A 19,634-nucleotide genomic window follows, 5' to 3' on the forward strand; every position below is an offset into this window, starting at 1 on the left:
AGAATATACTTGAAGCAATCTGTGGCTTGGGGAACTCTGTATCTGAGAGCATTTGCTGGTTAAAATCATGGAAGAAAAACCTCTTTAAATCCTCACAGTGTCCTAGCATCCACATCACATGGAAAGGAGTCCACAGGTTAACTGTGTTATGTGAAGAACTACTTTGTATTGTTTTCCTTGAATCTGACAGTTCCAGATTTTTTTCTAATTTTCTTTGTTAAAGGAGATGATAGACACTTCAAAAAGATTTTTCCCTATCCGTTCCTCTTCCAGTTGTCTTTTTAAATTTATTATTTACGTTATCAGTGAAGCACCACAAAATGATTAGTAAAGGAATTGTGCGTTTTAACAAATGATTGCTTATCTTATGGTGCCATATCATGACGTTGAATAACTTAACTACATTGCACTATAAGTTGTAAAAAACAGTCATAACTTCTGTGAATTCTGAAATAGATGGTCAAGAGAAATGCCCTTTTACCATCTGTGTACACTGCATGTTAAAGCTGATACAGCGGGTAATAGCACATAGCAACACGCATATTGAAAACAGCCTTGTTCGCAGGTTTGTATAATTCTGTGGTTTTGAATGTGTGGATTTTATAGCAGGTGCTTTGTACAAGAGAGTAGAATAGAGAAAAGTATTTGGGAGAAACCTTGATCCGTTAAGTTTAGATATAGCGCCGCATACTGTGTACTGTTCTTCAGTGATGGACAGAATTTTCAAGGGAGATCTTCCTTGGAACACAATGTAGAATTTCTGGCTGGGTGAAGAGTTGATGAGTTTTCTTTTCGTTTTCAAAAAAAATAGTTTGCTGTGTGCTGAAGGACCCTTTTGAGGTGGTACTTTGAATCCAGTTGGCCCAAAAAGCAGTTAAGTGGGTCTAGTCAGTCTTGCTACCTTGTAATGGAGAACACTTGTGATTGGGCCAGCCCAGCAATATATCTCTGTAAGTAAGTTTAAAAAAGTATACTTTATTTCTGTTCATGTACATTGAAATAAAATTATTTTAATTCTAATGTTGACTTTTGCATCCTTTCAAATAAGGTGGTCTAGGTGCTGTGGGTTATTTTTTCTTTTAATAAGGTCCATCAGAAAGTTGCATGTGCTCATTCTAGATTTCTAGCAAACTACATACGGTTCTGTCTAACATTACAACATCACTTTGAGAAGGCAATCAGCTTAAGATGTACACAGCTGCCCATTAATCTACTAGAAGCATAAAGTAGACTTGCTTCAAGTTGATCTCCTTTTTAATGCAGAAACTCTCTAAATGCACTAGAAAGTGCTTCCTTTTTTTTTTTTTTTAATCCACTTGCATGAAATTTAATTTAGGAAACCAATGTTCCAACAGTATTTTTAAGAGTGCCTTAGCAGGACTCATGTCTGAGTCCTAATTACGTTGAATAAGCTGTGGAGACATGTTTTTATATTTAACGTAGTTGCATGCTGTGTGGAAACACATGTGGGCTTGTCAGGATTCCATCATGGTGCGTTGTTAGAGGTTATTCAGGTCCATCTGTGAACAGCCCCATTACAAACTCAATGCAAATCCTAGTCAGAGGCTGTGGTTTCATGTCACTTAAAGCTGCTGATTTTTTTTTCTAGGTTAATCTTCAGTTGGACCTCTTCCTTCATTTGGCTTGTAATGTGACCACGCGCACTCCAGTGCTGATGCAAGGAATTTGCAGGAATGCGTGGTTTGGATAAAAGGGGAAGTGGAGACTGTTTGTGCTAATAAGTTTAAATTTATTTTGAAGTAGCAGCTTGATAGATCTGTCTGCTTCAGGTCTTCACTTTCATGTCTGCTTTCTGCATTTTCTGTCTTGAATGAAGATTAAAGCTGTCATTGAATGGTCCTCTTGGTAAGATCTCCGTTCTTGATCTGCATATTACTTTGAGATGAACAATCCAAATCCAAGAATTTTATTTTGGCTGAAACTTAAAAACTCTTTAAGAACTGGAAAATTCTTCTAGTTTGAGTAGTGAGGAACAAATTCTTCTACGGTAGAGCTCAGTGATTTTGCAGTGCAGATTAAATAATGAAGCGTCTGTGATAATAAGACCTGGGTCTGCAAGCTAGAAGTGTAAACAGTGCAGAGAACACCAACTGGAACAGATGTCAGCTGTACAGACTTGAAAAGCACAAAGCTTGACTTTGTCAGCAGCGATCTAGTGCCAATATGGCTGATAGATGAGAAAATAATGACGATACGCAATCGCTGGAAAGGGCGCAGGTTGCACGTGGTTAATTGCTTACAGCAGATAGATCGTGTATGTAAGGACATGACTAAATAGGGTTCCCGAGCCTAGACTAGTCACAAAACGGTACCTGGTCTGGCATGTGTTAGCCATGAAAGGGTATTATACAATAGAGATGAGAAATGTTCACGTATAGCTTTTGAAGTTATGGGGCTTGTGCATGAACTCACCATGTAACTTCAGTAATGATTAGCGCTTAAGTCCGTGCTTGATACTTGCGTGAAGTAATGATTAAAGAAATGCATGGAGACAATAATAACCAGACAAGATACATGTTGTTAGCTCTTAATGCTAGATTATTTGGACGTGACTGGGTACGTTTTGATCGCTGATTGATCCCGCGTTATGCTTGTGATGGTCTACTCAAGAAATCTACCTAGAAGTTAGGTGCCGAGTTGAGCTTTGGGACTTGGGAAGTCTGAAGAAGTCTGGTCCCTGAAAGAGAGGGGATGAGAAACAAACTCTGGAGAGGGCAACGACCGAGCAGCTGCTCTCAGACCCCGTTAGCAGGTTGGATTGCCTGCAAGTGTGATAGGGGTCATTGAGGGAGGCAGACTCGAAAGATGAATTGATGCCTTCCAGTCCTTGCTTCCAAGTAATCCACGTTGTGCTGTTTCCCATCTAGAAATCCTAAAAGGAATACTTTTCTACAGAAATTCATATAGAAAATTTGGGCTTTGAACAGTACAGTTTCTAAAACAAGCCCTTTGTCTTCCACAGAAGAGTAGAGCCAGTGTCCTCAACCCAGCGTGAGGGATGCTGTCATTTTGTCTCTCGCATACACACACAGACAAACAAGCAAGCACAAGCTCAGCAGAAATAATACGGCTTTTGTACTCATTGCATATTCAATAGCTGTGTATTCCACTTTTTTAAAGGAAAATTCTGTCGGTAGTGGGTTGATCTGTCTGTCTCTTTAGAACAGCTGTACACGACAGCTCAAGAGCGAGGGTTACGCTCCAGAGTTTAAGGATGACCTCTCTAGGAATCAGAAGGGGAGGGTTCTTGATGTTCCAGTAGGCTATTTGAGAACTGTTCTGAGGAGGATGTTGCCCCTGAGCCCCCTTTGAAGGATGAATAGATAGATAGGTTCCACCACATTTGAGCAAATTACTGCTCTGAAGGTCTACTCTGATCTTTTGTTCTTGGATCATGCTTTGGAGCCTTCAGTGTTAAGCCTGTCTAATGTGATTGTGGTGATCCAAGACATTCCAGCCTCCCAGACGCTCCTTGTTATGCGTCCCCCTGGAGAGCACCCTTCTGTATTGTACGCTGCAAAAGGGAACATAGCCCCATATCTTCGTCATCAATTTAAGCTAACACATCAAACTGGCTAAAGTGGTATGTAAGAGGCCAGAGCCTCACTCAAAAAAATCTGGTCCAAATTTGGTGGATTAACTTTAAGTTCATGCACACTGAGAGATATTCGATGCTTGTTGATGGAAAGGAAGTAGTTAAGAAAACTTGCTTTTAGAGATCCCCTGAGGTGCATGTTCTAAGGCTACATTTTTTTGAATTAGCTATTACAGCCATGGCTTGAGCTGCCTAAAATAAACCACCACGGATCCAGGAGCCCTGTAGCCGTGTCAGCTCAGTGTTGAATCTGTGTTAATATATGTTGCCTTTTTGAACACAACCTGTTCAGACATCATCTGCCTGGTGGTATGATTTCAACATGTGACTCAAAAAAGGTTTAAAATTTATCATCTGCTTCATAAACCATGCAATCTCCAGTAACCATTGGCTTTTCCCAAGATGACATTGTATGAAAATCAGGGGGTTGTAATACACAAAACCACATTAATTCCTTTCCTGATCATCTTCCTCCTTGCTAATTATTTCTTTTGTTAGTGTGCTGCCCTAGAAAAAAGTCTGAAATTGTTTCCTGTTCGGTTTCTAAAATGTTGACAGTCCTCAATGCTTTGTATCATGAATTCCAGGCACACAGAAATGCTCTTAATAGTTATCATGATTAATGGGTAAAGTTAATTATTAATGGGTGTTGACATCCCTGTGAGTCATGAATGTCCTATCCTCGTTTTGTATGTGGGGAATGAGACTGGCTCTACTGAAGGACCTAGGAACATCAAGAATTAGGTGCTCCAGTATCTAATTTCAGTCTCTTCCTGGAATCCAGATTTCGGGATGAGGTGTGTCTGTTTCGTCTGCAGCGAGTGGTGCCCCAGGGCAGGATCCAAGGCATCCAGAAGGCTGATGGGCGCTGCCAAAGTGAGCGACTACGAAATGTTTTACCCAAGTGCGGCACTCCTCTCCACTCTCGCTCCTGAAGCTTTGTACAGTGCAGCATCGGGCTTGTGGGACTGCAAAGAGGGAGCAAGAGAAAATGTGATTTTGTAGCTTATGGCTTTGAGAGGAGATGGGGTTCTCCTCCCTGTTCGCAGTGCTTTGTGTATTTTCCACACTTACTACAAAATATTAGGTTGATTTTTTTTTTTTACCCCTCTCCCTGTTCAATGTGAAACACCAAGGCAGTCTCAGGAACGTGAAGCTGATGCAACTGTGTCCCTGCAGGGGCTATGGGGCCATTTTCTTGTCTTCCCACCAGCTTCCCCCGCGGCTCTGGTGCGCTCTGCTGTGCAGTAACACAGCCGCGACAGGCTTCAGCCTGTGAACGAACACACGTGCATCCAGTCTTGGTGAGGGGCGTAAATGCTTCACACAAAAGGGAGGTTAGTGTAGGTTTCTGCCTTCATGAGGTTATCTTCTAAGACTGGTCTTGCTTCTGCCATGGCTCGTTTAAACAAAGTGGGCATCGCAGCCACTTTTTGTGAGTAAACTCGTGTGTGTGTGCTGTAAACTCCCACTCACCCAGAGATTTTGACGTTGGGATGCAGAGTCCAGAACCAGACTTCAGGACATAAGGACCAAGCTCTTCCGGCTGGGCCACTTTAGACTCAAACAGGAGTGGAAGTACATCTCAGCCAAGTACTTGGAACACAGTTTTGGAGCATGACAGTGTTTTGATTCATGCTTTATGAGCATAAACCCTCTCCTGGCTCGAACTTCAAATGACCTGCTTTAGGTGATTGATCTGTCTTTAAGCTGGGATGTGAACTGAGGTCTCATAAGACCCAGTCCAGTGACCTCTTTGCTAGAACACCTTTCCTACAGAAAAACTCAAAGTCTTGTTTTAGAGAACAGAAGGAAAATACTTTTTTACTCCCGCAAAACCACTTCTGGTCTTAGTTATTTTACAGGAAGACTAGAGAGATGCTTTGTGCAGAGTGGGATGTCATTTCAGTGCCCACCTGCATTCTTCATAAAGGCAAGATAAAGGAAGAGATCGAGGGCTTCAGCACCTGTTCGCTTCTGAACACAGTGAAGACTGAGAGCCTCACGTCTTACAAGTATGAGGACCTTTGCTATCATTACTTACAGGTATACTAGATGTAGAAAAGAAAATCTATGGAAATGTAATTATTAAACTGGCTGTATCCCTTTAAAAGTTGGGAAAGACAGCTCTGGAGGGTTTGTTTGAGGTGATGCTACAGATGCATCTTTAACTAGCCAGTTAGTGGTAGGCATCCAACATGCGTCAGCTGTTGTCAGCAGCTTCCCCATAAAGCAGTTATAAAGTCTGTGAACACCTGGTGTTACCTATAATTACATTCCAGACAAAAGAAATAACCTGAGAAATGATCTGCCTGCCGATGTTATGAAACCAGAGTAGTTGAATCTCACAACAGAGACAGTAATTAGTATGGGTATTGTTCCAGGTAATTTTAGATAGTTTTCTCACCATCCAGTGAAACGTGATGCTATAACCTGCAGCCTCGAGGAGAACAGCGTGTGCAATACATAATGCTTTTCACAATGATGCTCCATTTTGATCGCATCTCCATTAAGTAGAATGAAAAAAACCCTCCCCCTGGCAGATCACTTGGCATGAGGGAAAAAACCTATAAAGTGGAAATCTGTGAGTAGGAAAGAGCTGGTGTTATTGAACCTTGGTGTGCTTTAGGTCTCAGGTGTGCTCCTTTCGAGCTTATGTAAAACAAGTGGAAAATGCTATTCTGTCAGGTAGCATTTTTTTGTCTACTCTGTACCCCCTTTAGCTCAGCGTAACTAACAATGTCAGCGAAAGACCATGGGGAAACCGTGTCTGTGGTCACTGACTGCAGCTTATTGCCAGGATGCCCCTATGAATACCAGGAAGCTTTCCTGCTTCTGAAGTTTAAGAAGATGCAGATACCATTTGATAAAAGTGAACTCCTCCTCTTTCCTTGACTTTCTGTCCTCTCCCTCCCAATCACATGCTGTGCTGACCAAAATCCAGGACAAGGGGAATATGTACTGGCATCCTTTATGTTTAAAAATTGCACAACAGCAAAAGGAGTTAAAATTACAGGGTTTCTTTGTTGTTTTTTTTTTCTAATTATAACATTTGTGTCCTTTTTCTTTAATATTAATTTAATAATAACATCACATTTCCATGGCTTTCATCTGTTTTCCCTAGTACCAAGCATGAGGGCTAGCAACTTGCTGTCCTTCTAAATGAGTCTCACAATACCATATGAATCCAAAAACCTCTGCTTCTAAACAAAATACCAAGAAAAATAAAGAAAAATATAAAAAGAGGTAAGGTAGCATTACGAGAGAAGGTAACATTTTTCGGGGACATCAGTCCAGCGCATGCCTGGATATCTCTTTATGAAGTCCAGCCATTTACAAAGAGCTGCTTTAGTCCTATACACAAAGATGCCTCCTGACTCATCCCCCCTTCAGCCTGTCAAAAATAGCATCATATCACAGCTGTGGACATCCCTTCTGTCGGGTTATGGGCTGGCAGAGGTAGATCTTATCTGACTCTTGACATAATTTTCCAAATTAAATCTAGCATAAAAATGAAAAATTGTGCCGTACTAGTGACAGATGCAGCCCACTCCCACGTAGTGATTCACCTGAATTTGATGCTCTGGGTTTACAGCCCCACAAAGACCTTTGAGCAGAAGATAGTGTTTTCTAACATCTTGCGGGTCCCTTTATGTGGCAGCGCCTTGGACAAGTGCACTGGCTTCGAGCCCTGCCCCATTCAACATATGTGAGCACGACCTTGTTTCCATAGAGGCTGCCTGCTTTCGGCATTCACGCTAAAAGGCAGTCAGCAAATTTTGTAAGGATGAAGTGGTTTTTAGCAAGAAAAAGTCCCATTCGTAATGCTGCTGAAAAAATATCCTCTTATTTGGTTTTATACTGGAAATCGTGTGAATACAAGGAATCTGCCCCAGGGACCTAAGAGCGTACAGCAGCACAGATAAAAACAATTGTACTTAAAACATAACATCCACCATTCAATGAGTAAATAAAGAGTAACGCAATGCAAAGCAGTCGTTAAGAATTCATGTGACAGTAATGTGAAGTGTAGAAAATCTGTGATTACGTGGGTAATAAATGAGAGAGAAAATACATAACAAAAACAGTATTTAAATTCAAAACTTCATCTTAAGGACCATCAGCAAGTGGCCAATGCATTGGGAAAGAAATCTTACCTAAGGCCAGAGGTTACTTTTCAAAAAAAAAAGGTCCCAAGTCGTCAGCATGAACACAGGTTCAGTGACAGAGGAACACTAGTTTATCATCACTAACATGATACTGTTTTTGTAAAAGGTAACTGGATGTTAATACTAAATTATTTTCATCTGTTTGAGAGAACACATCTCTTTCTAATACAGATTATCTTGTTTTATAGAAGGCAGGTGAACATATCTACTGGGTTTGTTGCCATCAAGCTGTGCACTCTGACCTTTTCCCAGGTCACTTCTTCGGGCTTTCCTCCCCTCCAGCATTTCTTCAGTCAGTGTTTCCTTTTGAAAGGATTAAAGCCACACTGTACATGTGATGTCTCTATTTTCTACCTGTTATTTCCAAAGATACCACATAGATTCTTACCTTACATTATGTCAAACATTATCTTTTACTATTTAAAATGTTAAACCCTGGTAAAAGAATTAAGTGATAGTCTAGTCTGAGATACCACAATAAGATATCAGGTTTGTACATGAACAATGAATGCCTAGCCGCCTTGTGATCTTTGGGAAGATGTCTATTATTTCCATGTTTCAGCCAAATAAATGAGTTTTATACTTAAGACTCACCTTAACTCAAATCCCAATCTTCCCATAACAACAGGGCTAGGTTCTCCAGTGAAGCTTCCCTCCTTCATACTAACGCAGGATCTAAGCCCATGATAATTTGTGTTTATTGATTTTTAAGGTGACAAGGCCCACTTGATCATCTCCTGTGCTTTACAGACTCATAACCATCACTTGGTTTTGAACCCAGTAATTGGTACCTGGCCAAAACAGTGTTTCCTACCCACCACATCTGAAGCCCAAAAGACAGCAATGGGAATAGATGGATTTGTGATGTATTAAATAATGAAGAGAAAGTTACTGGAAGAAAATCTTGCTTTCCTAGCCTCCACACATGCTGGGCAGAGTCTTGGGAAGAGAAAAACGTGGGGAAGGGGACAGGATTGAAGAGCACTGGACTTCCAGACTGTCTTTCCATCTCCAAGCGACTCAGATGTTTTACATACATGAAAAGTGTCTCAGCCACAAGGTGCAAGTCTTTCAGAGACCCTCTGTGTGCCCCCACTGGCTTCAGCTGCTGAGAGACCAGTTTGCTTCCTCCTCATTTCAGCTGCAGCATCCTGCATCCCCAAATCTGAAAGTCAAACCCTGCCTCTGCTCTCAAAATATTCAAGTCACCCTCCTGAATTAGACTTGCTACAAGCAATAAAGCAGTGAGATGCTTTTCTTTAATTGCCCTTTTTGGAATTCACATGACAGTACTCAATTAAAAGCTTGCCAATCTGAAATCATGGAGGAAACGAGACATAAACCCTTCCAGAAATGTGTCCAGACTGATCTGAGATGTAAAGCAAGGAGATCACTAGACAGGGATCTGATTTTTGCCTGGCCTCTGCCACTGATTCACTGCAATGCTTTCTGCAAGTCGTTTATTGTGCATCAATGTGCTTATTGATGGAGGAAAAACAGTATTTATTTCCTTTCACAGAGTTGTCCTGAGTCTTACTAACCATCGCTTGTGCAAATCTTTGGATGAAAGGAATCATAAGAGGTCTAAGCTCTTAATATATATTACTTATTGTACTTTAAAACAAATGTCATCACACTAGGTAGGAATTAACATTCCAAAGCCTGTAGGGTGGGTACCCTTTCATACGCATATATATAAAAGTCACCAAGTGATCTGCCTCAGAGGAAGACTGATTGAAGACAGGTGAGTCTGAATTCACTCATAGAATATTTATTTAGAGCCAGAAGCCTTGATTTTGCTTTGATTTAGCATTTTGTCAATATTGTGATTGTTATGCTCTTTCTACTTAAGGCTTGTGGTGCTTTTTGTAATGGGAGGGAAAAAAAAAGGCTGATAACTTGAAACTTTATAATATGGCAATTTTTTGCATGTGGAAACAGCTACAGCCTGTAGCTTTTGATGGGGCCCCGTACGGATTTGCCGTTGAATGAATAGGTATTGGGTCAAGCTATATTGATCCAGGCTTGCAAATACTCACTCTGAGAGCTCAAACTAAGCTACTGCGTGTACCCAGCTCCAGGCGGGGGAGTTTCTGGCCTGAATAAGCTCACTCAGGACAAGGGAGTCTTTCTGATGACACCGGTGGACTGTTTGTGTGTGTGCATCCATGCAGTTTGGTTTGCAGTAAAAATACAAGCTAGAGAAAAGGTCACGCATTATTAAAATCAATAAGGCATTTTCAAGAGTTAATAGCATTGTGTGGTGATTGCCTACAAGGCTCATGGTGTGTTTTGTATTTGAAACCCTCTTGGAGAAAAAGAAACATTTGTAAGCCGTAAAAAATGCCCAGTTTAACTGCATTCACCAGCAAGGCAATGTTTTTTCCAGTTGATAGCTACTATCTGATGACATTTTGGGATTTTATTAATAAGCACAACAGATGCATTTATTACTAAAGTGGTTATCTGCCATTATTACATACAGGAATTAGTGCAGAAGTGTTATTTCACCAGCAAAATCTTTGCCTTGCATGCTTTTAGCAGACAGGGTCATATTGCCTGATTTTTGAAAACTCCTTTTTCCAAAGCCAAGCAAAAATTCCATTGCCTTTTGAACAGAGAGACAAAGGATGTATGCACTCCGTAGCACATTAGACTTCAAACACTTATATAATTAAAGCGAAGGTACTGTACCTTCTCATCATAAAGACATGCTACGGGTGTTCAGGAAGGGCCATGTGAGCTAGCGATATGAAGTGTCAGGGGCTGAAAAATCCCTGCTGGCCCAGGCTGCCAAGGGGGACCTCCCTGCTCCCGACCCGCCCCGGCTCAGCATTTCTGTCTCGATGTGATGGGGTAGTGGCACACGAGATGGAGGAGACATTCAGCCACAGGAGAAGCCTGTATCCCCCGAACAAGGAGGAAATAAGGAGAAGATGGGGCTCCCATCACTTGCTTCTCCTCCCACCGCCACTCCCTGATGCTGGCGGCTGCATCCCGTGCTGGGGGCGAGGGGGGAAGCGTGCTGCAGAGATGGTACCTCTGCTCCCCAACCCGTCTTCAGCTAATGCCATCCCCATCTGGGGCCTTGGGGTGGAAGCTTTTGACGTGCAAACTTTGCTACAGGGCTGTTAAAAATCAGCCCTGATTTCTTCATGTTTTGAAAACTGCTCTGTTTCCAGGTCTCCTGGGGCAGCTGAGGAGAGCCATCACCATGATCCCGGCACTGCTGTTGCTGGGCCTTTCGGCCCTTGTTGGTGAGCCAGGGTTTGGGTTTGGTTTGCTGTGGAAAGCACCCCGGGAGCGGTTTGCAGAGAGACTGTGGAGAGGAGGCACAGTGCAGTCAGGCCTGAGGTTCCCCTTCTGCGGGGCGTTGTAAAACCCTGTGTGGCTGAAGGTCCTTGGCTGCCATTTGAGGCTACTTGCCACCCACCTGCGTCCTTTAAACCAGCACGCCTGAAGTACGGGACTGACGCCAAAAGGGAGTCACAGACAGACCTCCTCTTGATTTTCCCAGCTAACTTTTTCTGATCTCTCTGCCTACTCAGAGATGGTCTCACAAATGTCGCAGGCTGTTTGATGGAGGCTATTCATTCCTCAGTTACTGAGGAAGCAGGGCAATTTGCCCAGGCTGAGGCAAGCACTGTCCTGAATTAATTCCTCACCAAGTTATGGAGGGATGCAGGAGATGTTCCCAGCCAGGGTGCTCGGGTACCACCAGCCATCATCTGAGGGGCTGTGGACATTGGAGGGCACTGAATGGGAAAAACCCTCTGAAATAAATGCAGATGATGTTGTTCCCCTCTTCCAAACCAACCTTTAGACCTAACAGGGTGTCGTGGTTTAACCCCAGCTGGCAACTAAGCACCACCCACCCGCTTGCTCGCTCCCCTCTCTGGTGGGATGGGGGAGAGAATCGGAAGGGTAAAAATGAGAAACTTGTGGGTTGAGATGAAGACAGTTTAATAGGTAAAGCAAAAGTCACACATGCAAGCAAAGCAAAAACAAGGAATTCATTCGCTCCTTCCCATCGGCAGGCAGGTGTTGAGCCATCTCCAGGAAAGCAGGGCTCCATCATGCGTAACGGTTACTTGGGAAGACAAAACGACATCACTCCAAATGTCCGCCACTTCTTTCTTCTTCCTCCAGCTTTATGTGCTGAGCATGATGTCATATGGTGTGGGATATCCCATTGGTCAGTTGGGGTCAGCTGTCCCAGCTGTGTCCCCTCCCAGCTTCTTCTGCACCCCCAGCCTCCTTGCTGGTGGGGCAGTGTGAGAAGCAGAAAAGGCCTTGACTCTGTGTAAGCACTGCTCAGCGATAACGAAAACATCCTTGTATTATCAACACTGTTTTCAGCACAAATCAAAAACATAGCCCCATATGAGCTGCTATGAAGAAAATTAACTCTATCCCAGCCAAAACCAGGACACGGGGCAGACACTTATTCACGCAAATTGTCATCAGTTTCCCTTGCTTCAACCTATCAAATTAGAAAAGAACAAATTTCTGTTTTCTGGCTTTCTTTGATAACTTTACTGATGGAAAGCAGTGGCAACGACGCAAGAGTGGCCAACACAAGGTGATGCAGGTTATGGGTCTGGATGAATCCCTTATGCTTGACTTGTACTCACTGGCAGCACGCTGTACGATACTGCTCTGAGATCTTAAGTGTTCAAACACCTCCGTTTAATTTTTCAGCTCCATCCATGAGTTACAGTTGCTATGGTGATGTAAGTGCTCTTCAAGCCCCCATGATCTCCTGTACAGCCGTAAGAGCCCCGGACTGTGGTAGGTATCATTCAATGCTTGATTTGCCAACCTGTTTGTACCTGACAGAGAGATGCTTCACCTTCCATTATCGCCAAATTAAATGTGGTGCAGCTATTCAATTAGCCAAAAGGGAGAAAGCAACACCTCCTCCCCTAAAATGGCACGTGCTGCGACGCCTCCAGACCTGGTGGGAAGTGGAAGGACAAACCTCAGGTCCCACTCTAAGCAAAGGGAAATTGTGCAACCCCTTTTCAGTCAAAATGGCTTTTTCATCAGCCAGGAGTTTAGTATTAGCATCCTCACAAAACCCCAGGGCCTCTCAGCTTGAAGGGGAAGATGCACAGAGCCTGGTCATTAGTGCTGACATGTTGGCTGATCTGGCCAGCAGTGACCTGCCAGAGACACATTTTGCAGGTCCCAGGTTTGTAGCCATCCTATCTCTGGGTGACCCGTTTTTGGTAACTCCTTCCCATTTCCCTCTTTCTTGCCTTGTGTTATTGCCCATTTCACTGCACAGCTGACTGTGTCAGATTCGTACTGCTGAGACCTCCAGGGACTGTAAGGGGCTTTGCCACGTACCTCAGATGTAGGCGCCTTGGATACCTGACTGCAGGTGTCCAAGTGTGGATCTGAATCCACTTGTTTCCAAACTGTTCCAAAATTACTTCAAAAAAACACCCCCACCTTTCTATACACAGACTGACAACATAGGTGTTGCTGCCATTTGGCTGGTCAGTAGTAATACACCTCTCACTTTTTTCAAATGCAATTTGAAATTTCACTTTTCTGACTCCAGAGCCACATTGCCAGTGGTGCGGCAGCAGAAGAGGACCACGAACACACAGTCCCAACTCCTGAGAAGCTGCCCTGTTCCCCTCATCATCCTTGGGTACTGGCACGGCAGCTCCCCAGCCACGGCCAGAGCCAATAGGGCTGTGTTTGTTCCTCAAGCGCCACTGCCCAACTTGGTGTAGCTGCATTTTCTTCAAGGAGAAAGCCAGGGTTTTGGACGGGATGGTGTGTAAGTCTGCCTTTTCCTACACTGCAGGACTGGCCATGGTACGGAGGACTGCTGAGGAAGACGTCATACGCCTGAGGAAATACGAGATGCCAATTAAGAGAGTAGCCAGAAACCTGTGCTTGGACCCGGCGCTCATCGCTGGCATCATCTCACAGGAGAGCCGCGCTGGCCTGCTCCTGAACAACGGCTGGGACCAGGATCGGCAGAAGTATGGTTTGATGCAGGTACATCAGGGCGATAAGTATGAGTAATGAACAGTAATGGAGTTTATATCCCAGAACAGTAATAGAGTTTATATCCCAAGGCTTTACCTTAGCAAATGACTGTTCTGCGTTCGAGACAGCACTTAAATGCGTTCTCTCTACATCAAAGGTTGTGCTTAAGTGTTATCCCGAATGAGGTCACTTCCATGAGTCACAGCCCGGGAGTACAAAGAAGAGGGGGAAGCTACAGTGGTGGCTGTGTTCAGAGGGAAACCCATTTTCTTGCTTGATTTTTCTAGATTGCCAGGCAGCAACAGCCTTTCGGAATGTGGGATAGTGAAGAACACATAAATCAGTGCTCAACTATCCTGGTTCTTGCAATTAATGAAGTACGGGCAAGACATCCTACCTGGACCCAGGACCAGCAGCTGAGAGGTACGCAATGGACTATATACTAGAAAGGGGCACGCTGAGTGATGGGAGTGCTGTGCATTTGTTGGTGTCACTTTTAAGGGAAAAAGAGCATCAGTCTGGCAGATTTTATAGCACCTCTTTAAAAAAACAAAAAACAAAAAAAAAAAAGAGTTTTCTAGTTTAAAGGAGGCAGTCCCAAAAGAGCAGACCGGCAAGAGGTCTGAATATAGATGCAGCCTCCCAGCTCAAAGCACGGTCCAGAGGGCCTCCATGTTTCTGCCTGCAGAAGGGAGACCGTGGTGGGGCGCCAAGCCCCTTGGCAGCTTTGCTGCGGTAGGAAGCAGTGGGAAACCAGCCCAGCCTGGGAGCTGCTGCAGTGGCATGGAAGCACCCCGTGCAGGGCTGGGCAAAGGTGTCGGGCACAGCCTTGGCTGGCTGCCCCTTGACTTCAGTGACAAACACTCACAGAGGGCCACTACATTGAGCAGCTGGGCTACCGCTGGTGAATGGCCAGATCCAGGAACTCCTTAAATTCCCTGGAAAAGGCATTGTGCTCAGTGAACACAAACAGATCTCAAGTTATCCTCTTATCTGTTCATCCTACAAGTGAAATGGCTGTCAGGTGGACAAACCAAACAAAAGCCACTGGGGAAAACAGAAATTGAGGCACCGCAACACAACAGGCTTATCATGGCAGGCTGTTAAGCTGATTGTGTCAAGGAAGCTTGGGATCCAGGTTTGCTTGCAGTCTGTGTTATCTGCATGCTGGTTTGTTCTCCCTATGTAATTTCTTGTTCTCCTATCCTTGCCTTTTTAGATTACACCCTTTTCTGGGGCTAGCATGCCATTACCACCTGCATTTGGAGAGAGTCATGGGTTCCTTCACTATAGAAATAAGGATTTTGCAAAATCAGTCACTTTTTGACAATAATGCACAATTAGCAATTTCCCAAACAGTTGTGCAGGTTTGGTGAGATGCATGGTCCTTTTAGCTAGGGATTTTTAATATTAAATCTCTATTTCTTACTTATAAGCCCGTAACAACTCCTCCTTAACTCTTTCCAGGGGGAATCTGCACCTACCGTGCAAAAATGCGCAACATCCAGGTCTACGAGGAAGACCCGTGTGAGAGAGACAACAACTATGCCAACGGTGTGATTAGGCGAGCCCAGTACTTTAAGAGACATGGGTTCTAGCTCATAAACCTGCCCCGCCATGGAGTCTCTCCTCTACATAGACTAGCCCAGTAGTGATCGTAGTACCCAGAGCTGTTCCTCAGGGTTCCTGGCAGGACCGATGCTGGTGGCACTGGCACCAGCAGCTTGCTCACTCCAGCAAACCCCAGCTCCCCACTTACAAACGGACAAGCTCAGTGCTGCCTTCCAGGGGACCTGTACGGATGAGAAACCACAAGCTCGGGGCCTTTGAAAGGCAGATGGAGACAGACCAGCAATGTTTAAGAGTCGGGTGAGGAAGGTGCCTCTTCCCATTCGAAGCTGAACCCAAGGCTGTTCGTGCATCCCCCAGGTGCAGGCACACAAGCAGCTCTCCCTGGGCATCAGCTGTACTCTTCCCATCTCCTCCATCCATCTCCTTCCCTCTCCCCAGCCAATAAGGGGGAGAAGCCCCCTGAGTTGAAATCTTCCTTCCCCTTGATTGTGCTAGCTACTGGTCAATGAAGAGACTTCTCAACGAGCCTCTGGTCTCTGCATGTTTCTGCACTAGCTGTGCATTCCCATGGCCAGTCTTGTGGGGGACAACGCTAAACACACTTCTGTTAGTCTCCCAAGCCATGGAGCTCATGGCCATGGTGGGGCTGGAGACCTCTTCAGGGTGAAAGGCAGCCTCACACAATGGGAAAGCCTCTAAATGGGAAGTTCAAGCGGCATAGCAGGCATGCAAAGCACCTTTCCATTAGAGACCAGCCCTCCAAGCAGGAGCCGGCCCCACATGTACCCTCCCCAGGAACCATATCCCAACAATAGTGTTGGTAAAAAAAACCCACAACCTTTCCTGCTTTAGCTTTGGCACCTTCATGCTGGGTTTCCTCCAAGTTTAAAAGTGTTTGAGCATCTGTCCCTCTGCCAGGAATCCCAGCTCCTAATTAGGAGAGAATTAGCTCTGGGTTTATAAGCTGTGTTTGAAAGTGTTCTTCAATGTGGATGGGTCTGGGTGCAAATTTAGGTTTACTGAGAATAATACTGAGAATAAGAGAGAAAATAAAGATAAATGTTGAATCCCAATTTTTTATTTTTTTTATTTTTTTTTTATTTCATGGGGCCCGATGGGCAGCAACCTGTAACTTGAGTAGATAACCCAATTTGGTACTCTTGGAATGGGTCTAAAACTCAATTTGAGAACAGGGAGAGAAAAATGATGCTGCAGACTGGGGTGGGTGAGAAAAGCTGGGCTGGGCAGCAGGGCACGAGGCAGCCCGAGCCCGGCTGCTGCCACCAAACCTGTGAACAGGGGAATAAGGATGTTCACTTTTAGCCTTGTGAATAACCATTTTGGAGGCATCAGGGAACCTTTCTGCCAGCTGTCGCCATTGCCGATGCAGAAGCGACATGCCTGGCAGTACCTGCCCGGCAGCACGGGGCTATGCTGCGTAAGTGCCTTGGCTGTCGGGCAGGGTCGATGCAGGCAGTGTGAGAGCTGGTTTGGAGATAGCTTTTGCAAGCAGAGCAATTTTAATGCTGTACTCCTTGTCTAGCCAGTCACTCATCTGCTTACTGACACGGCAAGGACTGTGTGTGATTAAAGTATTTGCAAGCAAACAACTGATTTTATCATCTCTGGAGACCAGAGGGAGCTCTAGGACATCTCTAACATTACTGATTTTTTTTTAAGACTGCAGAAAACAGTTCAGTGTTGAGCTACCGGGGGTATTAAACTCTATATTATTTAGTCTTTAGTGAATTCTGCACTATATTAAGATAATTTTAGTAAAATCATTACTTTGTAATACAAACTTGTAAAACATGTCATGTGGTTTGATCCCCCCACTTGAAATAGCTTATGTAAAACTCATAGGTTGAAGTCTTTGCTGTATTATGTTATATAAACCTTTCTGTTATACAAACCTTTTATGTAAAACCTATGAATGCATTTTTGGTAGATCAGTATAAACTTCAAATGGGGCAGGGAATCTCATTGCTGCCTATGTGTATAAAGTTGTTTTTTGAGTTTGGAGGGTGAACAAGAATGGAGCTTTCTTTGGTTCCCTTCATGTCACCCTTAATTGCTGCCAGCAGGCTCCCTGTCACCAGTACTGGTGTTGCCATCCCTGGGGATCTGGTAGCTCCTCAGGAGTCCAATTTCTGCATGCATTACCTGTGAAGCTGCTGCTTCACATTATGGTAGCACCACCCAAGTGCCAGCAGACCTGCCTTCTGGCTTGTGCAGCATTGCCACGAAGGATTATTTATTTTTTAAGTAGATTTAAAAGTCCTGATTATGGGAATTTCATATTTTGTTGCTAATATTATTTTAGGGTATCAGCGCTTTGTAGCAAGTAAGGAAAACCTCTGTGGAAAAGGAGTTGAAATATAATTGCTTGATAAATTGGCGGTAAGGAGTAAATAATTAAGGAAAGTTTAACACTGGCATACTGCCTTAAGATTTGAGCAAAAGCTTTCCTAACAAACAGTGAGATGAGATTGCTTTTTCCCTCTGATCTTTTCCTGGTCACCCATGTCGATGGTACTCGAAGATACTCAATAGGCTGATGTACACAGGGCTGCTGTGGTCGCACTCTTGGTCACCCTTTTGACCCACGGCCTATTAAAAAAAAAAGGCAGCTGGCGAATGATCTAATACCATGTAACATACCAGAAAAAGCAGAAGCACGGGTAAGGAAAGAGAAAAGAAGAATTGGAGGGGAAAGAAAGGTCCAGGGAATCACAGACCAGGACATCTGGCTGCAACACTGAGGAAGATGCTGGAGCAAAGGATTGAATGATTGCTTTGTGAGCAGCAAGAAACAGTCAGGAGGGCTCTGGTAGTCTGGCTTGGCAGGGAAAAACCACCTCAGAGCAACCAAAGTCCTTATCTTAGTGGGTAAGTGGCCAAGAGAGGAGCCGTGGTTGTGCCGTATCATGAGCTTGATAAGGCTTTCGGCAGCAATATGAAGTGCCCTCAGATGTGAAAGGCCTTAAGATAAGTACAAAAAGCACTGGTTATCAGCAGCTTGTGGTCAGACTGGTGAGGCATTTCAAGTGGAGCCGCACAAGTCTGTCCTACACCAGTTTCTCTCAAATTTGTGGCTGGAAAATGAATGGTGGACAAGAGCTCTCAAACCAAGGGTGATGGCCATGCTGAAAGGGAACACAAGCACTTCTAACGGTTAAAAGTTATGAGAACCTGTTAGGAATCAAAGTATTGAAATAAAGTAAACACAGGTGCAAAACACTCGAGGAGCTCAAGCAGCAGCATAAGCAGGGGAGGAGCTGGCAGGCGACCATCCTGCGGAAAGGGCTTGGGGAGTCCAGTGGGAACCAAAGGAGTAGATGCCAGGGGAGGCAGGGAAGGAACAGAAAAAAGAGGGAAAACCCCTTTTGGGGATTTATCTTTATCATAGTACTGTGTACGAAGTGCTTGGGGTAATTCTCCTCTCGGCTGTTCAGTTGTCAGCATCAGTGAGGCTCAGTTACAGTGTTTGGGTACATCGCACCGACAAAAATGTGCTCAGGAGGATCGCAACTCAAACAGAAGGTACAGCCTATAGGAAACAAGGAATTAGACTTGCTTTTTTCTCCCGAAAAGAGAAAGAGGGCACAGTTATGATTCTCTAATATACAAAAGAAATGAAGGGCCATGACCCATGTCCTTCCTTTCCCCTTGAGGGTAAGGCAAGTAGCACTGAGTTTGGCAGCAGGTTTGTGTTGGATACTTCAAAAAACTTCTAGGGTAGTGAGGCAATGCAACATTCACTGGGCGTTTTAAAGAACAAACAAGACCAACAGGTAAAAGTAGCTGTATGTCATACTGTTGTAGAGCAGGGAAATGCAGTAGGTGGTGTTTAAGAACCTTTCCAGGCCAACATTGCTGCATCAGAATCCACAGTCAGCAAATTGAAAAGACAACAAATTACAGACAGGGAAGCAAAATCTTCTCTGTTAGGGTCCTATGCTTTGGTTTTACAACCGTTGCCAGTACTGGGAAGTATATTTAAATGTGCTTCTTATAATAAACAGCAAATGTGAGGTGGTAAGTTTTCTCTTTCATCCCCTTTTTAATCTGCAGGAGGTATGGGCTGATCCCTCCATGGCTCAGGAAGGGATCTGTGTAAGAGTCCGGGGCTGCAATGACTGGCTTTCATAGACATCAGGCAGAGAGACCAATTAAACAACCTGTTTCAGTGGTAACTGAAGCAGTAGGAAACCACTGCCAAAAGCAAGTCCCTGTGGGCCAGAGCCATAAGCCACATGAGCAAACAG

The 19,634-nt window shown here is 44.2% G+C and overlaps 1 protein-coding gene across 4 annotated transcripts; it reads left to right on the plus strand.

Annotated features, from left to right (window-relative positions):
* Window positions 1–90: 90 nt before the first annotated feature.
* LOC309601610 (lysozyme g-like) lies at window positions 91–16,428 on the plus strand. Of its 4 annotated transcripts, XM_082334738.1 has the most exons (8): window positions 91–950; window positions 1,610–5,662; window positions 8,498–9,529; window positions 10,968–11,042; window positions 12,487–12,576; window positions 13,607–13,803; window positions 14,082–14,217; window positions 15,262–16,428. In XM_082334738.1, the coding sequence occupies exons 4-8, from the start codon at window positions 11,000–11,002 to the stop codon at window positions 15,390–15,392; spliced, it is 597 nt and encodes a 198-aa protein (XP_082190864.1). In that variant the 5' UTR covers window positions 91–950; window positions 1,610–5,662; window positions 8,498–9,529; window positions 10,968–10,999; the 3' UTR covers window positions 15,393–16,428. The 4 variants fall into 4 exon arrangements, with proteins under 4 accessions (XP_082190864.1, XP_082190865.1, XP_082190866.1 ...); XM_082334739.1 differs by having other exon boundaries at window positions 8,498–12,367; XM_082334740.1 differs by having other exon boundaries at window positions 8,498–11,246.
* Window positions 16,429–19,634: the final 3,206 nt, after the last annotated feature.

The sequence above is a fragment of the Platalea leucorodia genome, assembly GCF_965183815.1.
Source record: "Platalea leucorodia genome assembly, chromosome: 2".
NCBI lineage: Eukaryota > Metazoa > Chordata > Aves > Pelecaniformes > Threskiornithidae > Platalea > Platalea leucorodia.